Genomic DNA, 18,630 nt, shown 5'->3' on the forward strand with positions numbered 1-18,630 from the left:
CGATCCTTTGCATACGTGTGTGAACAATCAGCAGTCAAGAGACTGGAGATGGAGCATCATGTTTTAAAGCGTATTACTTCAGATTTCACAAGACCCTGATGATATTTTTTTAAGGTGTAATAGTAAAATTTTTTTTTTTTCTGTTTGGTTTTGTTTTCATTTGTGTGTTTGCTTGCCCCATTCCAAAGAACGACGAAAAAGCAAATCAAAAACAGTGGCGGAAGAGCTCGCTTACGGGCTTGTATCTTAGTGCATCTCTGTAGGAGCCAAACAGAGCAGCCTGAGCCCTGACAAAGGCCCTGGCCACTCCGTCCCCCGTGGCGGTGGACTGCTTCTTCAGCTTATTTTTCAGGGCCGAGACCTGCACGACAGAGAGGAACAGTTAAATTAACACCTCGGAAATTGGTACAGCGAGGTACGAACCCAATCAGCAGGCGGACCACAGTGTCTGCGGGTCGACCCCAAACTCGGCCTCCTCCCTGGTAGCTTATCTTTTTAACCGCGGAGAGCACCTGCTGCTCTGTTAATTGAAATGAAAGCAGGAACCCACAGCATTGCGCTAATGCAAATTGCTCTATGCTCTCTCTCCTTTTTTTTTTTTTTTTTCTCCCAAGGCCTCTTGATATAAATAAGCTTAATTATTTTACCGTAAACTGCTCGGGAGCCACTTTTGTGCAGATTTTCAGCAATTACGACATGTGTCTACTTGTTTTCAGAGGTGACCGGTTGGGCAGCGCTCATTTCTGCCCTGGAAGGCTGTTTGTTACAGGTCCCCCGGGATCACTTACCATTTCATTTTATTTTGGGAAGCTTCATTTGCATAGGCAATTTTCCAGTCGTTTGTTGACCAGTTTTCACCATTATCAGATTAAAAGAGGGGTGAGAAGTTAAAGTTATTGAGAACCTACTGCGAACAGTTATGCAATGCTACATACTGACTGTCTCATTTAATCTTCACAGCCTTCCAACAAAGGCATTCATATTACTATTTATGAATAAAAAATACGAGCTCAAAGATACGAACCAATTCACCCTCACTGGATAACCAATAAGCGGCAAAACTGAGATTTAAACCCAGTTTTTCCCACCGCCACAGGCTGGGTTTGAGCTCAATGTCACTGTCTTATGAACCAGTGATCAGATTAAAATATTAATGTATTTGAGTCAAAGACAAACTTATTATCTAGGAACTGGCATACTGTTAAAAGGCACTTAAATTCGTTATAATTTTTCCTGCATTGCCACCCTTTAATTTCAAGTTCTGCGTATGTCGAAGAACGCCTATTATTTACGAACAGCGCCTACTCAGGTGACTATTGTGAGTGTGACCGCGCCCCCGTCACACACTCCCGTTTGTTAAGGGGCAGGTGGCGTGATATATTGCTACGCGGCTCATTCACTGACCATCCCCTTTCCCGCGTAACAGACAACTGCACTCTGCGCACTTAGAAAGTATTGACGCTCACATGTGTCCATCGGTGCCACACGTGGGGCATCGAGTCGTGTAAAATTTCTGCTGTCTTAAGAAAAGAAACTGAGGACACCAATTCTGGCTGGACTGTCCCCTTCATGGGGCGTTGAGCCTCACGCAACTACCGAGTAGCAAAATAACGTCGTCTCTCCTTTGCACGTACATATACATGCAAAGAAGGAATCTTTTTATTTCTTTATGCAAGTGATCCTGACTAATCCCGCAGATGATGATTGTAATTGAAGTGTCAACCTAATTAACAACGAAACTTTGAATAATGCTAATGAGAAACGAACACAGCATCAGAGGAAAGATCAGCTCTACAGGTGATAAACCTTCACAGGACTGACATTTTCCAGTGTAAAGTCACAGTTACTCTGATCTGATCAAAGGAAGAGACCCCCATTGGGTCCAATTATAACCATAGTTTTGAGAAAATGATCGAGTTATAAGGCTCATCATCTATGCAGAAGGGCCTTCGCAGGATAGCTCTCCCCTCACCCCGAGCTGTGATCTTTTCAATTTATATCTAAGTCCACAGATTCAGATAAAAGTTTAGAGCCTAACTCATTTAGCCCACAAAGTCATAAACCAGGACTCATTTAAGAGGAAGTTTTTATGATTAAAATCGAACTCAATAAATACACATTCGAACGATCAACACAGTGGAAGGATGCAAAAAAACAAAAAAACAAATCTTCTGACTTAATGTCCTTTATTCTAAAGTTTGAAATAATGTTATTTTGTTCGTCTGTTTTAAGCATCTTTTAAGAAAAACGAATATCAATACACGTACATGTTTGTATCAATTACCGCCTCCCAAAAAAGGCTGATGATGGGAAGAAGCACAATTCCAGCCTTTCGAAGTATCATAAAAGCAGATGATCGGGTTATTTTTAAATATTTGTTTAGAAAATTAAAAAAACATATTTAAAAATGTCAATGCCTTTTTTATCTTTACGAAAGAAGATCCCTCAAACTGTATTTTTCTCTAAAACATAACAGTAACAATTCGGCTCTCCGCACATCAGGGGTTCTTGGGACAATCAAAACACACGTGCTCAGAAAACAGTGGTGAAGCGAAGCCTTCCCGAGCCCGTGTCACCCCAAGTCCTCGATGGCTTAGCCATTGCTCAAGCTACCCAGGATATTAATCACACTGCCACGAGCCCCTCCTAACCAAGCCATAAATACGTAGCCGTCACTTCCAAAATCACTCACTCAGCAACAGTTCCTATCTCCCTCAGGAACGAAAATAGGAACGAAAAAGAAAGTACTCGTTCTAGAGCTCGCTATTCAACGCGACAGCCACTAGACACACAAGCGCTTGAAATGTCACCAGGCCAAACTGAGATTCGCTGTAGGTGTAAAATATATACTGGATTTTGAAGACTCGGTACGAAAAAAAAAAGTAAAATACCTTATTATTTTTATTTTGATCACGTGATGAAACAATATTTGGGATCTATTGGACTAAGTAAAATATTAAAATTAAGCACGCCTAGTTCTTTTTACTTTTGAACGTGGCCCCTAGAAGATTTTAAATTGCACGTGAGGCCCGTATCACATTGCCACAGGACGGTGACTTTCTACACGCGCACATTACCTAATTTCACACGGGTCTGTGGGACTGAAAGCACCTCTTAGCAAGAAATACGGTTACGTTTTTCCTCTGCCCGTTTCTACGTTATTTCAACCTTCGCAACTGCGTGAGGACTTTTCCTGGCCTCCTGGAGGTGGCCTCCGACTCTCGCTAGACCTGAGGTTGTCCCTGTTTTTTTCAGAGGCCAGAGGTTCGGCTGAGCGTTTCTGTATGCACAAAAGAATGCAAAAAAAAAAAAAAAAAAAAAAAAAAAACGCGCCTGGGGAAAAAAAATGGAATTGTTCTTCAAAGACGGTTGGAGATATAAGGACATGACTCTAACATCAAGTGACCGCGACGGCCTTGCTGTCCTCCTCCGCTCGAGATCGCGGGGGGTAAATTATCACCAGTTACCACTGCCCTTCGTGGTGCTAATTAGCTTTTAGCAGTGTTTATCTATAAAAACGATGATGTCTCCTGTGCACTGTTTTCAATGCTTGGTCTGGAAAGCTGCATTTCCTGCTTTAATTTCCAAACTTCTAGGTCCAGTTATGAAATAAGTATACAGCTTCCCGCGCAATCCTGTATATTCACATATACACTGACTTCAGGAAAGCCCTCGGGACCCCTGTTAGGTGGCTGTTACGGCACCGTGTTATTATGAGATATTAAAAACGTATTCATCGTTTTCTCTTTTTATTCTCAGTTGCCACTGGCTAAAGACTCCTTCGAAACTGACATTTTATTTATCACGTTCTTCACTCCGCAATTATTTTTCGAGCCCAGTTCTTGTCGTAGACCCAAACCAAAAGCGAACCGGTGAAAATGATTTCGGAAATAAACACGGTTCGATGGCTCTTATGAAATGTTTCAAGTCCCTTCAAACGCGGAGGATGCGGGGGTCTCGGTGGCCACGGGAGGTGGAGGCGCTAACCTGGGGGGTAGCCCGGTGGGAGTTCCCTACTGCATGAGTAACATCGCCGCCAATTCTCCGCTTTTACCCTCTCAGTGTTCGAGCGACTGAATAAGAGGAGGAAATTACATGAGTAAACATAGCCGACGAGGATCAATTAAAGCTGTGCAAGCCACGTGCGCGCACCGAGCGAGGAGCTAATTACGCCCACGGCGAGCCGGAGGCCGAGCGTGCGACCATGTGACCGAGCCGAGCTTCCCAGAGAGCCGCCTCCTTCTTCTCTTCCTCGACTTTCAGATGCGTCTCTTCAGGAAAAGCAAATAAGCCGTCGTACCCGGATGTTTTCATTCTACTTTTAAGGGCCACAAAGAGAAGCATCGGGTAAAGAAGAGAAGGGAAAAATGGGTGCTCGCGAACAATATTTAGACGCCCCTCTGATGCTCCGGAGTGAACCGTGCTCCAGAAACTTCATAGAGTCGGAAAAGTTAAGGCTTCAAACATTCGGCTGCTTTAGAAAAAAGTTACAAAGTCAACGTCTTTTCCTCTCCCACGAAACACGTCACGGTGCCGTCTGAACGAGCCGATCGGCCCCACACTTTTCCGCTCCTTCTAATGTCCGGGTTTGTAGGAAACGAAATGAACCTCTCCCTCTTAATATAATTTCCTAACGAGCTTCTGTTTAAGGATTAAAACAGTCACCTTTAACATTCGCTAAATGAAAAGCAGATGACCTCCTCGCGGGGAGCACGTGACCTGGCGTCTTTGTGGGTTTAATTACCTATCAAAACCTAACTGATTCGGTGCTTTGTACAACTGTTTTTTCCTTTCGGAGGCAACTTAAAATTCGAGACGACCGAAACCGCTCCGACCCCCGCCGCACACCCAACGCAGGTCCGTGTCACGCCCGCTCACCCGGTCGCTCCGGGAGGCATTTCATGGGTCCCCTCGCAGCCCTCGGCTTCCTCCTCTCCCGCCTGTGACAATCCCGAGCCCTGTCACTTGGGCCTCTGCTCGCTGCCTGAGGTCTGCCCACTTGTCTCTAAGTTCCAGCCGCCGCTGAGCTCAGGCCAATGCCGCCTCCTACTGAGAGGACGGCAGAGGGTCACATGCGGTGATCTCAGGACCCCGAAACCCAGAGATGTCATTAGATGTGGAAGTGGGCCGTGCGCTTCTCCTCTGCCGAAAACCCCCGTGAACTTCCGGCCAGGTCCAAAGGCCGTCGCCGGGAGCCTTGGCCCCCCTGTCACGGCCCCTCTCCTGCAGCTCTGCCAGCCCTGTCTTGCCACCCTCACGACAGCTGACCAGGACCCCTCCCCGGCCCCTCGCCCAGCAGGGGCCCCGCAGGCCAGGTCCTCTCCTCCCACGTGGCCTGGTGGCTCGGGCCCCGTCCGGCCGGCTCCCCCCAGATGCGGCCACGTTCAAGTGTCTGGACCACAAGAGGCCCGTCTGAGAGTGAGGACGGCTGAGCCCGGCACGTCCATGCAGCTAAAGCTGTTTTCACTCCAGCTGATGAGGCAGAGAGGACGGTGGGGCCACCTCCCCCCGCCCCCTTTGGTAACAGACATCCTCCAGTTTCAGCTGGAGCTGGGTGAAGCCAGCTCTTTCCCAGCATCCCTTGCGACTTGGGTCCGGTCAAGTGCAATGTGAGTCCAGGCGAGCAGCACGTGTCTTCCAGTTTGCTCGGCACAAAGTAGGTGCTCAATAAATATTTGTCGAATGAATGAATGAATGAATGAGAGAATGAAGAAGCTGTCCCAGGCACGCTTCTACGTGAATTTCTCTAGTTATTGGACCCGAACATCCATGACGGGGCCCAGGAAGAATTCGTTTAAAAGTTCAGCAACTTGTCGTGATTTCAGCAACATTTGAGGACTACTGTCGAGATGGAGCTTACAACGTCACGTACACGACACTCTCCTGAGTGCGGAGGGGTCAAGAACTTAGTGGACTCGAACTAAACAGAAATAATTATAAAGCCAACGGTGAGGTCTTTATATTTTTAATCTGCATGTATTAAATTTGTATATATATTATAAAATATATAATGGCAGTAAGAAGAGAGAGGAGCTACTACGATGACACAGAAAAAAAAAAGGCGTCGGCAGGAAGGCGAGGTAATTTAGTTGGAAAGGAAAAGCCACGAGAGAGCCAAGGGACTTCGCGAGCACTTAAAATCACTAAGAGTGACAAACCGTAAGTCAACGTTCCAACGGCGAAAGTACCGAGAGATGAAAGGGGAAACCGTGAAAGCCCGGGTCGCTGCGGTGAGATGCACACACTCCCCAGTCCAGAGAAAAGGACAAAGATCTTTCTAACGGCCGGAAGCCCAGTTATTTAAGGTTTCGGGTTTTGGGTTTTGTTTTGCCTTTCTATTTAAAGTTCACATTTAACAATCTGTAGGAGTTTACTTGCGAACAGCAACAACAACAACAACAACAAAACCTTTTATAAACAATCGCGTCTCTGAAAATACCTATTTAAAAGAAAAGGTGAGTTTCCGCAGACGCCCGAAGCCGCGTGCAGAAACAGTGACCGCCACCATGACGCAGTCCCCGAGTTCAGAGAGGGGAGACAAAAAGTTGCACGCACGGCGGAAAAAAAAAAAAAAAAGTAGATATTAAACACGCTTCCCAGTTCTCTCCCTTTCATGACTCTGAAAATCAGATGAAAATACCCTCATGAAATGTTCTAGGACGTAACTCTGCACAGAGACTTTAAAAGCAACTTCTGTTGCAAACGATAAAAGAAATGCGCTTCTCTGTCCCTTCGCCAGGCGCTTCCTGAATGCCTGATTGTCACAAAGCACGGCACCCAGGCTGGCGGCCGGCGGGGTGCGCGGCCGGGTGGCCGCCTTCTGAGAGCCGAAGGCTGGGGGAGGCATCATTGCCTCTCTGAGCGCCTCTCTCCAGGGGCCGACTGAAAGCGGTGTCTGCCTCCTGAAGTCTACTCTATTCATCCAAAAACACGTTCTCCAGATTACTCTAGAACCTGAAGGAAACCGTGTTACCTTTCTAACCTGGCCACTCTAGAAATTTCCAAGGACTCCGTTTACTGTTAAACACAATACGGATTAGAGCAGAGCTGTGGCAAGCCTGGAACTAATATAATAGTCTCTGGGGCCTTTTTCCCCCCCTTTATAACATGCATTATGATGATTTAGCATATTAAACCTTCATGTTCGATTAAATACCCAATGAATTAAATATATCTATTGACTATTTGCATAGTTGTGAGTTAAATTTGTTTATATGCTTCATTTTTTAAAACTAATTTAAAAATCCTCTGAAAAAGCCAATTCTTTTCCAAATTTATTCCCAAATTAACTCACTTGAATGCAAATGTATAAAATTTTATTTAGAGTTTTGGGTTTTTTTCTTCCCCCTCTACTTCATTAGGCTTTTAACGATTTTTGGTAATTCAGAGCAATTTATGCTTTTCCTTTCTACATCACAATAAAAAACATTAATCTATTTCTTCATGGAATACTTGAAAACCTCACAAGATGCATGATATTTTAAATGACTCCATTTTAAAATAGGGTCTCGTCAACGTTTTAGTAATTACATACGCCTGATCCCAAAAGTACCTATCCCACACATAACGTAACATGATTTAGAGTGAATTATACAATAACTCGTAAGCATACTATATTTTCTACACATCCTCATGATAGAAAATAGAAAAGCATTTTCCAGTTGTATTAGCTACAAGATGAAATCGAGTGCTTAAAACAGTTCAGAAAACCCTAATTGAAATCAAAGAGGTCATACTGATATTTCTTTAACAAGATTAGCATGGAGAGTGAGCCTCTATATGAAATCTTAAAAGAGTTGCTCATTACACTGGATATCACATTTATGTGAGAGGGACCACATTCTAGCATTCGGGGCGAAAGTCTGAGTATCAAAACCTATCAAAATTAAAGCGGTTTATTTTCTGTGCCTTCATTTCCTCATGTAAAAGAAGGATTAGTACATCGGTCTGTCTAAGAGTATCTTACTTTTTATAACCTAGCAAGTTAAAATTATTTAAGCAACATAGGTCAGAATTCACATTCCTGAATATTCTAATGCATGTAACTTTTGCAGATGACAATTCTAACCTGCTTTCCTGTGTAAGAATTAGTTTGCAATTGTTTCAACTTAACGTTCACCTGAAGACAGTTTCCTAATTCATTATAATTCTAATTAGCTTAATTTTCCAACAAGTGGGTTGCCCTATTTATTTCTGAAAGAGTAAAAATTGTCAAAATTACTTTAAAAATTGTTAATGATGGTAAAAGTTAACATGAGCAGTAGTAGCTTAGAAATACGATGTTTTAAATTAGTAGGTAATTGCAAATGAATCTGAGTATATTTTTGGAATATATTTGGAAGAGTGCATTTTCTTAAATTAAAATGAACGTTTTTGAGATGTCAAATGCTATATTTAATCAAACTGGTTCTTTTTTATTTTTCTCACACTTAAACACATACCACAATAACACTCGCTTCCACTGATATTGTTGCATTGCCCTAAAATTTACCTTTTTTATCTCAAAAGACTTCAAACTACATATATTCAAAGGTATCTATATCTGGCATGGCCAATAAAAAATAAAATCACAACGTGTTCTTAGCAAAAAACTACAAGAGTATATTTTAATGAATCTACTGCTTTTCAAAGGTATTCCACGTAATAATCGATACCGTTAAAATCACTTCCAATAAAATTTGTGCTTTTTTCCTCTTAATGATCCAAATCTATAGTGAAATGATGAAATCGAAAAACAAGTGTTCTTGTCAGGAGACAGGAAGAGAGTTTTTTTCCCCTCCCTTAAAGAAAACAAAGGAGTCCTGCAAGCTCGGCCCTGATTTATTTTTCCAATTTTAAATACCTTAGGAGTAGCGGAACTGCTACTGGCAAGGTACTATTACTAACAGTCAATAAATCTAAAATATTATGTGTGAATATTGGAATGAAGCCATTAAGAAGATTACGGCACGCAACACAGCAGAGGGTCCCCAGGAAAAAAAGACTAGTAATGCAGGACAACTGTGACCGCTGACCTTTGAACAGCCAAGCCCACTGGTCAAGCCGATGCAGCGAGAGTCAGTCATCTGTCCTGTCGGGATGGTCTGAGTGCCTCGGAGCGCTTTTAAGAGGCCCTCGCTTACATATCAGTTGATTTATTAAATAATCGAACAATAGCAATAGCGATATTTTTCCGGTTTCAAGTGTATTTTATTAATTCAAACCACAAAAAAAAAAAAAATCGGTAAGATCATTTGCGATTTTAACGGGCCTCACTGAAAATCTCTGTAATTAGAGAAAGTATGTCTCGATACTTTATCCTGTTTCTTACCGGATTATAGGAGGTAGCTTTTGGAAAGCCGACGATAGGGCTAAATTTGTTAGAGATGGTTTAACGATCACCTAAAGTATTTTTTAAGAATATGGCTATAACTTAAAGCATCCCATTCTTGGTAAACAGTCCTCACTCTACCTCGGAGCTCCTTCCATTTTATTCATGCTTCGGATCTGTCTGTGAGCCTGTGGCTCTGCATTTCAGGCAAACATGCAATTATATCTATCTTGGTGTCTCTTTTTATGAGCACCTTTTCCTATTTCAGTTGTTTCCAATTATTTGCTGCTTATAAGGTGGTCCCTCCCGTCATTTTAGATAGTTAGGCTTGTACCTTTTGTGATTCGGGTTTAACGTCTTCATCTGTTTAAACAAACGTTTTAACATCAAATCAATTCTACCAGGAAAGTAGTACTTTTTAATTAAAAAAGAATCGTCTATCAAAACAATTGCCATTAAAGGTGTTCTCAGAGAAAGAATGAGCTATGGTTGAAGCCGACTATAAAAATTCTAATACGACACACAACAAAGCTGATTTCTTTCTTTTTTCTTCCTCTTTCTTCTTTTTTAAATAAACAATCTTTTCTCCTTAGGGCATTACAGTAGGAAACATACACATAAGGAAAACACTCTTGAAAGTTGGAACTTTATTTCCATAATTATCTCTCTATTCAATGAAGGATACTTTGATGGATTTCTAAGTGAATAACTCTAATCATTCCTAGCAGCTTCTGCAAAATTTTTATTATGAGGCAATCTAGTTATAATGAGCTAAAAAGATAATATAATTCTTCACTGGCCTGGTCTAAGATTTGTTCATACATAGCATTCATTTTACTATAGTAAGATAAAGTAGTTCAATATGATTTGCTTCAAGGTCAGCAAGTGTGATAGGTTATTCATGGGCATAAATAACCCGATTTTGACTTTAAAATCATATTTTTCCTATTACTAGCCATAAAACAATCAAAGTTAGTATTACTGTATTTTTTGAGTTCGAGATTTTTAAATTCAATTTTTCAGACTCACTAATAATGATCTCAAAGTACTTGCTAGATTACAGAAAAATATATTTTGAAGACTTTTTATTTTTTTATTCCCCAATTTTAATATCCTTGAGAAAAGGATTTTTTTTTTTTTTAAGGAAAGTTATTTCAGCTTAGGACTATTTTACAAAGATATTTTTAAACAGCCATTGAAATACATACAGAAACAATACTGGTCTGCATTTGTGCCCTGTTCTAAGGAATACGAAGGCCAAAAAATATACTTTTGGAGACAATTTAAAATGAAATACAGAATATACCCTATTACAAGCTGTAGACACACGTATGCGCGCGCACACACACACACACACACACACAGGAACCCTCCACGAGATCAAAGACCAGGAGCGAACCGGCACTTAATTTATCAGCCTTTACAGACAAAAGACAGTTTTCGTCATTTCAAAAGGATCAGATGTCTTTTATGACAAACTGGGTTTGCAGTTTAATTTACAAATAGAATCCTAAGTAAGCAGCCTTTGCTCCGCCGAGGCAAATGACAAACCATGTAGGTTTTCATTCTTGTGGCCCTCAGCAGGATAGAAAAGATTAAAAATAAAACTGAAATAATTTAGAGAAAACAAATAAATGTTTCAGAAAGTTGAAGGAGATCAAAGCCAGAATTTTCTGACCCCAACTGTACAAGCATTTCTTATTATATTGACCAGTGCCATCAGATCATTAATTAAAAGGAATCGGGCTGGCAGGTGGCCGGGAAGCGAAGCCGATAATTGGCCCCCTTCTTCTTCTTCCTTCAAAAACTCTCATTCTTTCGCAAGACATGCCACGAGGCAGACAGAGATGCCTACTTTGTAACATAATGATTAAGATGAGATGAAGAGACGCGTGTTTAAGGAACCTCTGCCTAATGAATGCGCCGGGCTTTTAAATTACGCTCCCGCTTTTCCAGGGAGGCGGACGGCGTCCCCATTCAACGTCTCGACTGCCAAAAGGCAAAAATGTTCAGCGTGGGTCTCCATCGATTCCTCCCGCTCCCCCTGTGCACACTCGACCCCTTTATTTCAGGTTTTTAAAAAGTAGGGGGTGGGGGGAAATAGCTCTTGCAATTCAAGGGTCCGGAAGAAAACACACACACACACACACACACACACAGGCACGTTTGCTACAAAACATCCTTCCGACTTACCACGTCACTCGGCAGGTTGTTCAAGTCATTAAATGGTGATTCTAAAGTGTTTGTGTCGACATTCAACATGACCACATCCTCCAAGGATTTATTTTTCACTCTCTGTTTAAGAAACACAATTACGAATAAACAGATTAGTACGTTTTCCTCCCAAAATCAAATCCTCCATTATGAAAGAACATAAACAACTTTGCCTTATGAAAAAAAAAAATAGTTTGTATACAACTGTTCAAAAGGATTGGGTGAAAATGCTTCCGACAGAATGTGTGTTCGTTCATCTGGGCGTATCGATTTCATTTGGAGAAACTGAATCTGCTTTAACCACCAAAGAGGGTATCATGACACAGACTTACACAATAGTCACAGCTACACTAAACTGTGACACTTACATCCATTGCATTTTATCTATTGGCTGAATTTCAATCCTATTACCCAGGCTCTTGGCACACACCGTGTTGCAAGGCCACGTGACTGAAGTTTAAGCTAATAAATATTTTCTCTATATTTCCATCTCAATTTCGTGTAAGTTTATGAGGAGGGTTGAAAGTTGAAAAATGCCAGCGAGGCCAGCAATGTGAAGTGTATTGCTAGTAATATTTATCACATGAATTTCAATGTAAATGGTCAAGTCGAATAGCCTATCAGATTAACTATTTGAGCATTCTGTCTCACTTGACAGCTTAGTCAGCTGGTCAAATTATCTCACCACATGGACAAATGATAGATAGGGAGGCAGAATTTCATCAAATATTTCATCTTTAAAGAAAGGAAACATTTACTATTGATTTTTCCTATCTAAATAATATTTATACTTAAATCATATGATTCTATTACTCTCATTTAAATGATAGCAAATAGTGTTGTTCTTTAATGCAAATAAGACACTCATGAATGAAATATATCCATCAACTCAGAATTCCGTAATTTATAGGTCAACTAGTTACAGATCAATTAAATTTCAGAGAAATATTTTCAAAAGCGACATTCTAGAAAAATAGCCATTTCTGAGAATTATTATTTCAATACCCTAAATTTTAAATTGGCCAAACCAATTTTTTTGTTCTCACTTGGTCAAGACTAAAATTTCTCTGATTCATTTAGAATTTCAAATCTCTGCATCTCAGGTAGAAATTTGCCAGGGAACTGCTGGTTTTTAGTAGGGGATTTGTATGTGTTAAGAAAGCCATAACATCTTTGTAGACTGGATTCTCAGGGGGACACACAATTCTAAAAACATGTCCCTGTAAAAGACATTATAATTCTAAAGTGAGACTCAGAACATGGCCGTTTTTAGGAAATTAACAGAGAATCACTTATAATAGTGACAACATTACAAAAAATTTATAAATTAACTAATTTCCTTTTCTTTCCATGTGTATACATATATGTAAACATGGTTTACATAAATATGTGATTTTCTATAAATTACAGCCTAACTACAAAAATAATCTATTTTATAAGCAAAAATATATTTATACTAATCTCATTTGTGTGGAAAAACTATGTCATAATTTTGATTTTTATTTTCAATTCTAAGTTGTCCTTTGAATAGAAACCATAAATTAATCCAGAAACCTGATGTATTTTTTAAGGGATGACATGAATTCATCTAAATAGCCTAGAATAATGGCTATTGTGACCCTAAAATACTTTGTGATGACACTAACAATAAATTCTGAGAAAGAAAATCAGTATCAACAGGAGATAGTGACTTGTTCCAGTGTTGCTCTTAGTTTTAAAAGGTGTGATGCAGCTAAATATTAACTTTTGTTCAAGGGATCACTCATGAATGGACAAAGTATTCATTTCAATAAATCAATATACTGAGATCTCCTAAAAATTAGAACAATTTTATATTTTTTAAAGGAGAAAAAAATACTATATAACTTAAATCTCTTTTTTTTTTAATTCGGCTTTACCTATATTTTACCTGTATTTTCCTTCCAAACCAGGCTTTAGCTATTTTTTTAAAATAGAAATGGAAAGTCATGTGGCACATAAAATGGTACCTGCCTCTCTCCCTCCCTCCCTCCTTCTCTCTGTCTCTCTGTCTCTCTGTCTCTCCCCTCACCCCACCCCACCCCCCCGTCCCCATTTATCATAAAGTTCAAAAACTTGTTTAGATGGAGAAAGAGTAAGGAAATGTGAAAAGATAATTTACTTTTTCTAAAGAACTCAGAACGTAACATTAGTCCACAGGCTGCAAGTCTGACGGAGACGACAGGAAGGCGCGAGGACCCTTCCGCGCAGTGCGACTACGCACGTGCTCCCTGCGCGTGGATGCTAGGCAACGGCACGGCGGCAGCCGTCACGTGACCTGATGAACCTGGGTCAATATTTGATGTAGACTCCTTTGTCTATTAAAACAGTAACTAGGACCCTCACACTTCTAGCTTCTACTACTTCGTCTCCAATCAAGTTCAGGCCTTAGCTTTGAGTTCGTCCCCTAAATCTAGTGTCCAGGAGGAACGAAATGTCCTTCCCCTCTACTTAGAAGCAAATTTACATTTATAAAAGAGACTTCTAGCCATCTTTTGCCCATGGTCACATACAAATAATTAAAAGCAAGATTTAAAAGAATGTTACTTTCACGTCTTCGAATAATTATATCTAGGAGTCTTCGTGCACTGATTAAATGTGTTGAAACTCTCTTCGCCAAGAGAATAAAAGAATATTTTGACTCTTCCCAAAAAAAGAAAAAATTAGTTGTAACTGGAGTCATATGAAATACAAAAAATTACTCAGTTTGTTCTCACATCTAAAATATGCAAATGGTATATCTACATTTTAATTGTAATAATATCAATATTTTTAAAAAGCAAGCATAAAGATCAAGATTTTAGTGAAAAAAAAATCCACCTAATAATGGTATAATAAGAAAGGAATTGCAGGACGTGTAGCATCTGGTACTAGATTAAGGAGTAAGTTACAAAATGGTATCCAACCAGTTTAAAGAAGTTCCTAGCATACTTACGTTCTCATTCACTAGAAACCCCACACTGACTTAACGACCGTTGGATAATTCCAGTCTGTAAGGTACAGAGATTCCAGCCAAACTAACCGTGGCCCTACACACCTCCTTGAAGGAATGGACCCCATTTAAGCTTAGAACGAATTGTTTCTCCAAGACAGTACTTTAAGGGGGAAAAAATTCTTAAATTCGCTCCTTAAAAAAAAAAGCACTCATTTCTTCTATAGGTGTCCAATAAATATGTGACCAAGTTAATTGCACATTTATAACATTTACCCTTTCCTACGATATTTTGGGAAAGCCAAATCATTTGTTTCAAAAGTTGATATAAACAATATAACAGCAGGTACAATCAACAACTTTAAATATTTTTCATCGGCATAAATAAATATATTGTAAAATTTACATGTTCTGTTAGACATTGGATACATTAAATACGGAAAGACATGTGCACGAATGTCGAAATCAGTCTGAAACGATATCAACCAAGCGCAGGGCCATGCTTAGACTTTGCAGAAAGTCCAAATGCTGATGAGTAAATGCCAGTTTCCTATTCCACAATCTAATAACAAATTAAATACCTATTTGTTCATGTTTTATACAATTTGTCCTTTCACCCTGAGTATCTAGGCATGTACGGACACGTTTTTGAAAACCTAACAAAAGAGTCATAATATTATCCAACCCAGACTTCAACGCTAAAAACAAATTCAACCTCCTAAAGAAACTCATTAAAATGCATGCTTTATTAAAGGTTAAACAAATAAAAACGCTACCCTGGCATTTTGCAAAAAGAAAAAAAAATAAATGACCCAAACCTGAGCACATGTCGGGTTCCACCGACCAGGACACTCTCCATACGTGACCCTCAGTTCCAAAATCCTCAACCAGGATGTCCCTTGATCAATACAGGGAGGACTGACGGCGTCCACAGTGACAGCAACGAACGTGAAAACCAGCTCTAACTCACTTCGGCTGCTCGTTAGAAGGTGAGTGAGAATACAAAACCCACAACCAGCAAAAAAAAAAGATTTCGTTTGACTAACACTGGAATCAGCCAGCATAATGATGTCAGGCGACAAACCTGCATCTTTAGTTTTGTCCGAGTTTTTGTTTATTTTATTACATGCTAACCTTCTGTGAAGTCCTCTCTGAAAATTGCACTGATTTCAAGTTCAAGGTGTTTCAAATTCAAGATTTTTTTTTACTTTAGAGATGACTTCGGGGACAAAATTCATTTCGAAATGTGGACAGTGCAAAAAGATCACTACACTCTAAATCTCCAATGAGGGTGAAAAAATGTTAAACGTTTCAAGCTATCTTCTAATTCAAGTGTTCACGATCAGTGTCTTAAAACCCATTTTGAAAAAGCACACTGATAAATGGATCAAAACGAAGTTTGAAAAATAAAAACATTTCCCTTTATGATTCATAATTACATAAATCCTGACTTTCACAATACAAATCTGAAAAAGAAATAGATATAAAAGATCCCAAGTACCATAAAAAAAGTGGTTTATCAAGGACTAAAGTTTTCAGTCTTTAAAACTTATCATATGACTCTTACCAAATGTCACCTATTTCCATGGGTTCCATGCTTGTGAAGATCATCATTTAACATATGAATTAAAATAAAATTATTTCACTATTACCTTTTTGAAAACGTTTATGTGCAAACACTCTAATATGAAACTAGTCACTGCTTTCTACTAGTCAATTGATATTCTTTCAAAGCACAACTGGTTTATTAACTGTTACTTTCCTGCATCAGTTTATCACTACATCACATCTGAGAGACTCACCTCTGTCAGGCTCGAGTGGATTCCAATCACATATGGCATCGGGGCACTAAATTAAAAAATACATATGCATGTAGTTCATTAAAACGGAAGCAACAATGTAAGTAATTCAGTATGCTTAAAAAGGTAAATGCATTAAAAGCACATTTGTAACACAGCATATAATAGGTATTTTAAATTATTCTATATATAAAATTCAAATCTAAATCTTCAGGCCATTAATAGATTCAAATGAAGATTGCTTTATACAAAAATCAGTTATTTATAATTAAATCAAGCAACATACTGCCTGAAATAGCTTTCTAAATTTAGAATATTAGAGTCTAGACCAGGGGTCCCCAACTCCTGGGTCCCCCAGTCCATGGCCTGTCAGGAACGGGCCGCACAGCGGGAGGTGAGCAGCAGGTGAGCCAGCGAAGCTTCTCCTGCATCTGCAGCCGCCCCCCAGTACCAGCACCACCGCCTCGGCCCTACCTCAGACCATCAGGCATTAGATGCTCATAGGAGCGCCGGTCCCTGGTGCCACAAAGGTTGGGCACTGCTGGTCCAGACCATAATCCGAGTTGGATCTTTCCCACATTACTTCGTATCGAACACATGCTAAAAAAATCATCAAATTCATTCACATTGCTTTTGCATGCCATTTTTATTCAATGAGATGCTTATTTCTACGATTCTCGTAATATATGATCGTTTCATACCTACTACGTCGCCCGAATTTTCGAGTCAGTCAGGACCGAATATTTATTGAGACCTACTGTGTGCCGGGCGCCGTGTGGGAGCGAGAGGTACGAGCACAGCCTCTCCCCCACTGCTGTTCTATTTCTTCTGCTATCTTTCTGCTCGCGTGCCTTGTCTTTTATCTAAATTTTATACCTTCGTATTTATCTCACTTTCGCTTTTATTAAAGAATAATTTTAATAAATTAAAAAATATTAGAATAAGTGTAAGGGTGATGTTAAATGAATTGAGCCAACAAAAGGTATCTAGAGTGTGACAGGTGTGTCAGGACCTGGTCAGGGGCTTCGGTTCCATAATAAACCACGTGGACGGAATCTACCCCCTGCAGGTCCTGTACCCCAGCGGAGAACACAGACAGCTAATAATTTCCGTTAACGTATAAAATCAGACTTGCTAGCCACTTCAGAAACAGTTCTCATTAAGAAGGAAATTATTCAGGCTGACATTTCAAAATTAAAATACCATTTAACAAGACGGCGGGAGAACGGACAGACGTCTTCCGAGGTGATAGAAGATGGGTAAACAAACAGCTATTTTAAAAATAAAATATTTTGACGTTTCCTTTGCAGACGTCTCGGTGTCATATTCAATGCAAACCTCTTCTGTTGATGGCAACGGATAATCTTTCTCAAAGGACGTGCGCGATTTTCCATTGTCACTGTCATTATTAGAACGGAGCTGTCCTGATTCCCGTGAGTCGCTCTGCTACCGAGACCCGGGGACAGCTGAAACTTAACAGGCACCTCGACAGAGCCAGGCTTCAAAGTCACCACAAACAGCTCCACGCCTTCACGACGGCTAACCAGTAACGAACATCCGGAATTCACACGCACGAACGGTGAAAACCCTTAATTCACTCGCGTGAGCTTGGCCCTCACGTCGTCTTTCCTGGCTTCTAATTCCCGTTCTTTGCCTTCGTAGCTTCGCGTCTTCCTTTTCTTCTTCTTCTTCCTTTTTTTCTTTCAGTACAACTGACCCGATATTCTGGAAACTTCCTTTGACTGAACGTCGAGACTCTTTATAGTCCTTGATGCCCTTAAGCTGTCACGGTTCTCCCACTTTCGAAAGGGAGTGGAAGGAGGAAATGGGGAGGGCTCCCCTTTGGCTTAGACAAGGGAAGGCTCCTTACTTCCCCAGTTCAAGTTCTCGCCTCTGCAATTCCTCCTGGGACTCAGCAGAAGACAGAAAAAACCCGTTGCTAACTATTCTGGGCTCCCAGGACCGGGTTCAGGCGACTCTCACAAAAACGGGCAGGCAGCTCCCAAGATCTTAAATGCGTCAAGCCCAACTCACCTTGAAAGTCACATGAAATCACTAAAGTTACTAGGCAAGGTTCCGGTTTGCCCCAGGTTCGGTTATCCTACCCATGAGATTTATCACACAGAGAGCCCATGGGATCTCAAATTTCAAGGCACATTTTAACAAAATGGGTGTTCATCAAAATATTGAAGCCTTCTAAAAATAGTAAGTATTACGTCCATTTTACAGATATTAGAGAAACACTGAGCGGATCAGATTTCAAAAGATCAGAGCTGAAGGTCTGAAGTCCTATGGGATACATCTAAGACAACAATTCATGAGAGCTAGTTATCTCTTGAAACACGAATAAATTTATA

General features: G+C 40.3%; 1 protein-coding gene across 2 annotated transcripts in view; it reads right to left on the bottom strand.

Moving 5' to 3' along the window:
• The window catches only part of DENND1B (DENN domain containing 1B), a 124,070-nt gene that overhangs the window by 37,881 nt on the left and 67,559 nt on the right, over positions 1-18,630 (bottom strand). For both annotated transcript variants that reach the window (XM_036235481.1, XM_036235482.1), the window contains 3 exons: positions 16,277-16,322; positions 11,504-11,605; positions 236-361 (listed from right to left, as the gene is read on the bottom strand). In XM_036235481.1, the coding sequence (XP_036091374.1) occupies positions 236-361; positions 11,504-11,605; positions 16,277-16,322 (274 nt within the window). The remainder of the gene's footprint in view (positions 1-235; positions 362-11,503; positions 11,606-16,276; positions 16,323-18,630) is intronic.

Source organism: Rousettus aegyptiacus, unplaced genomic scaffold (genome assembly GCF_014176215.1).
Source record: "Rousettus aegyptiacus isolate mRouAeg1 unplaced genomic scaffold, mRouAeg1.p scaffold_m13_p_18, whole genome shotgun sequence".
In the NCBI taxonomy this organism is placed as follows: Eukaryota; Metazoa; Chordata; class Mammalia; order Chiroptera; family Pteropodidae; genus Rousettus; species Rousettus aegyptiacus.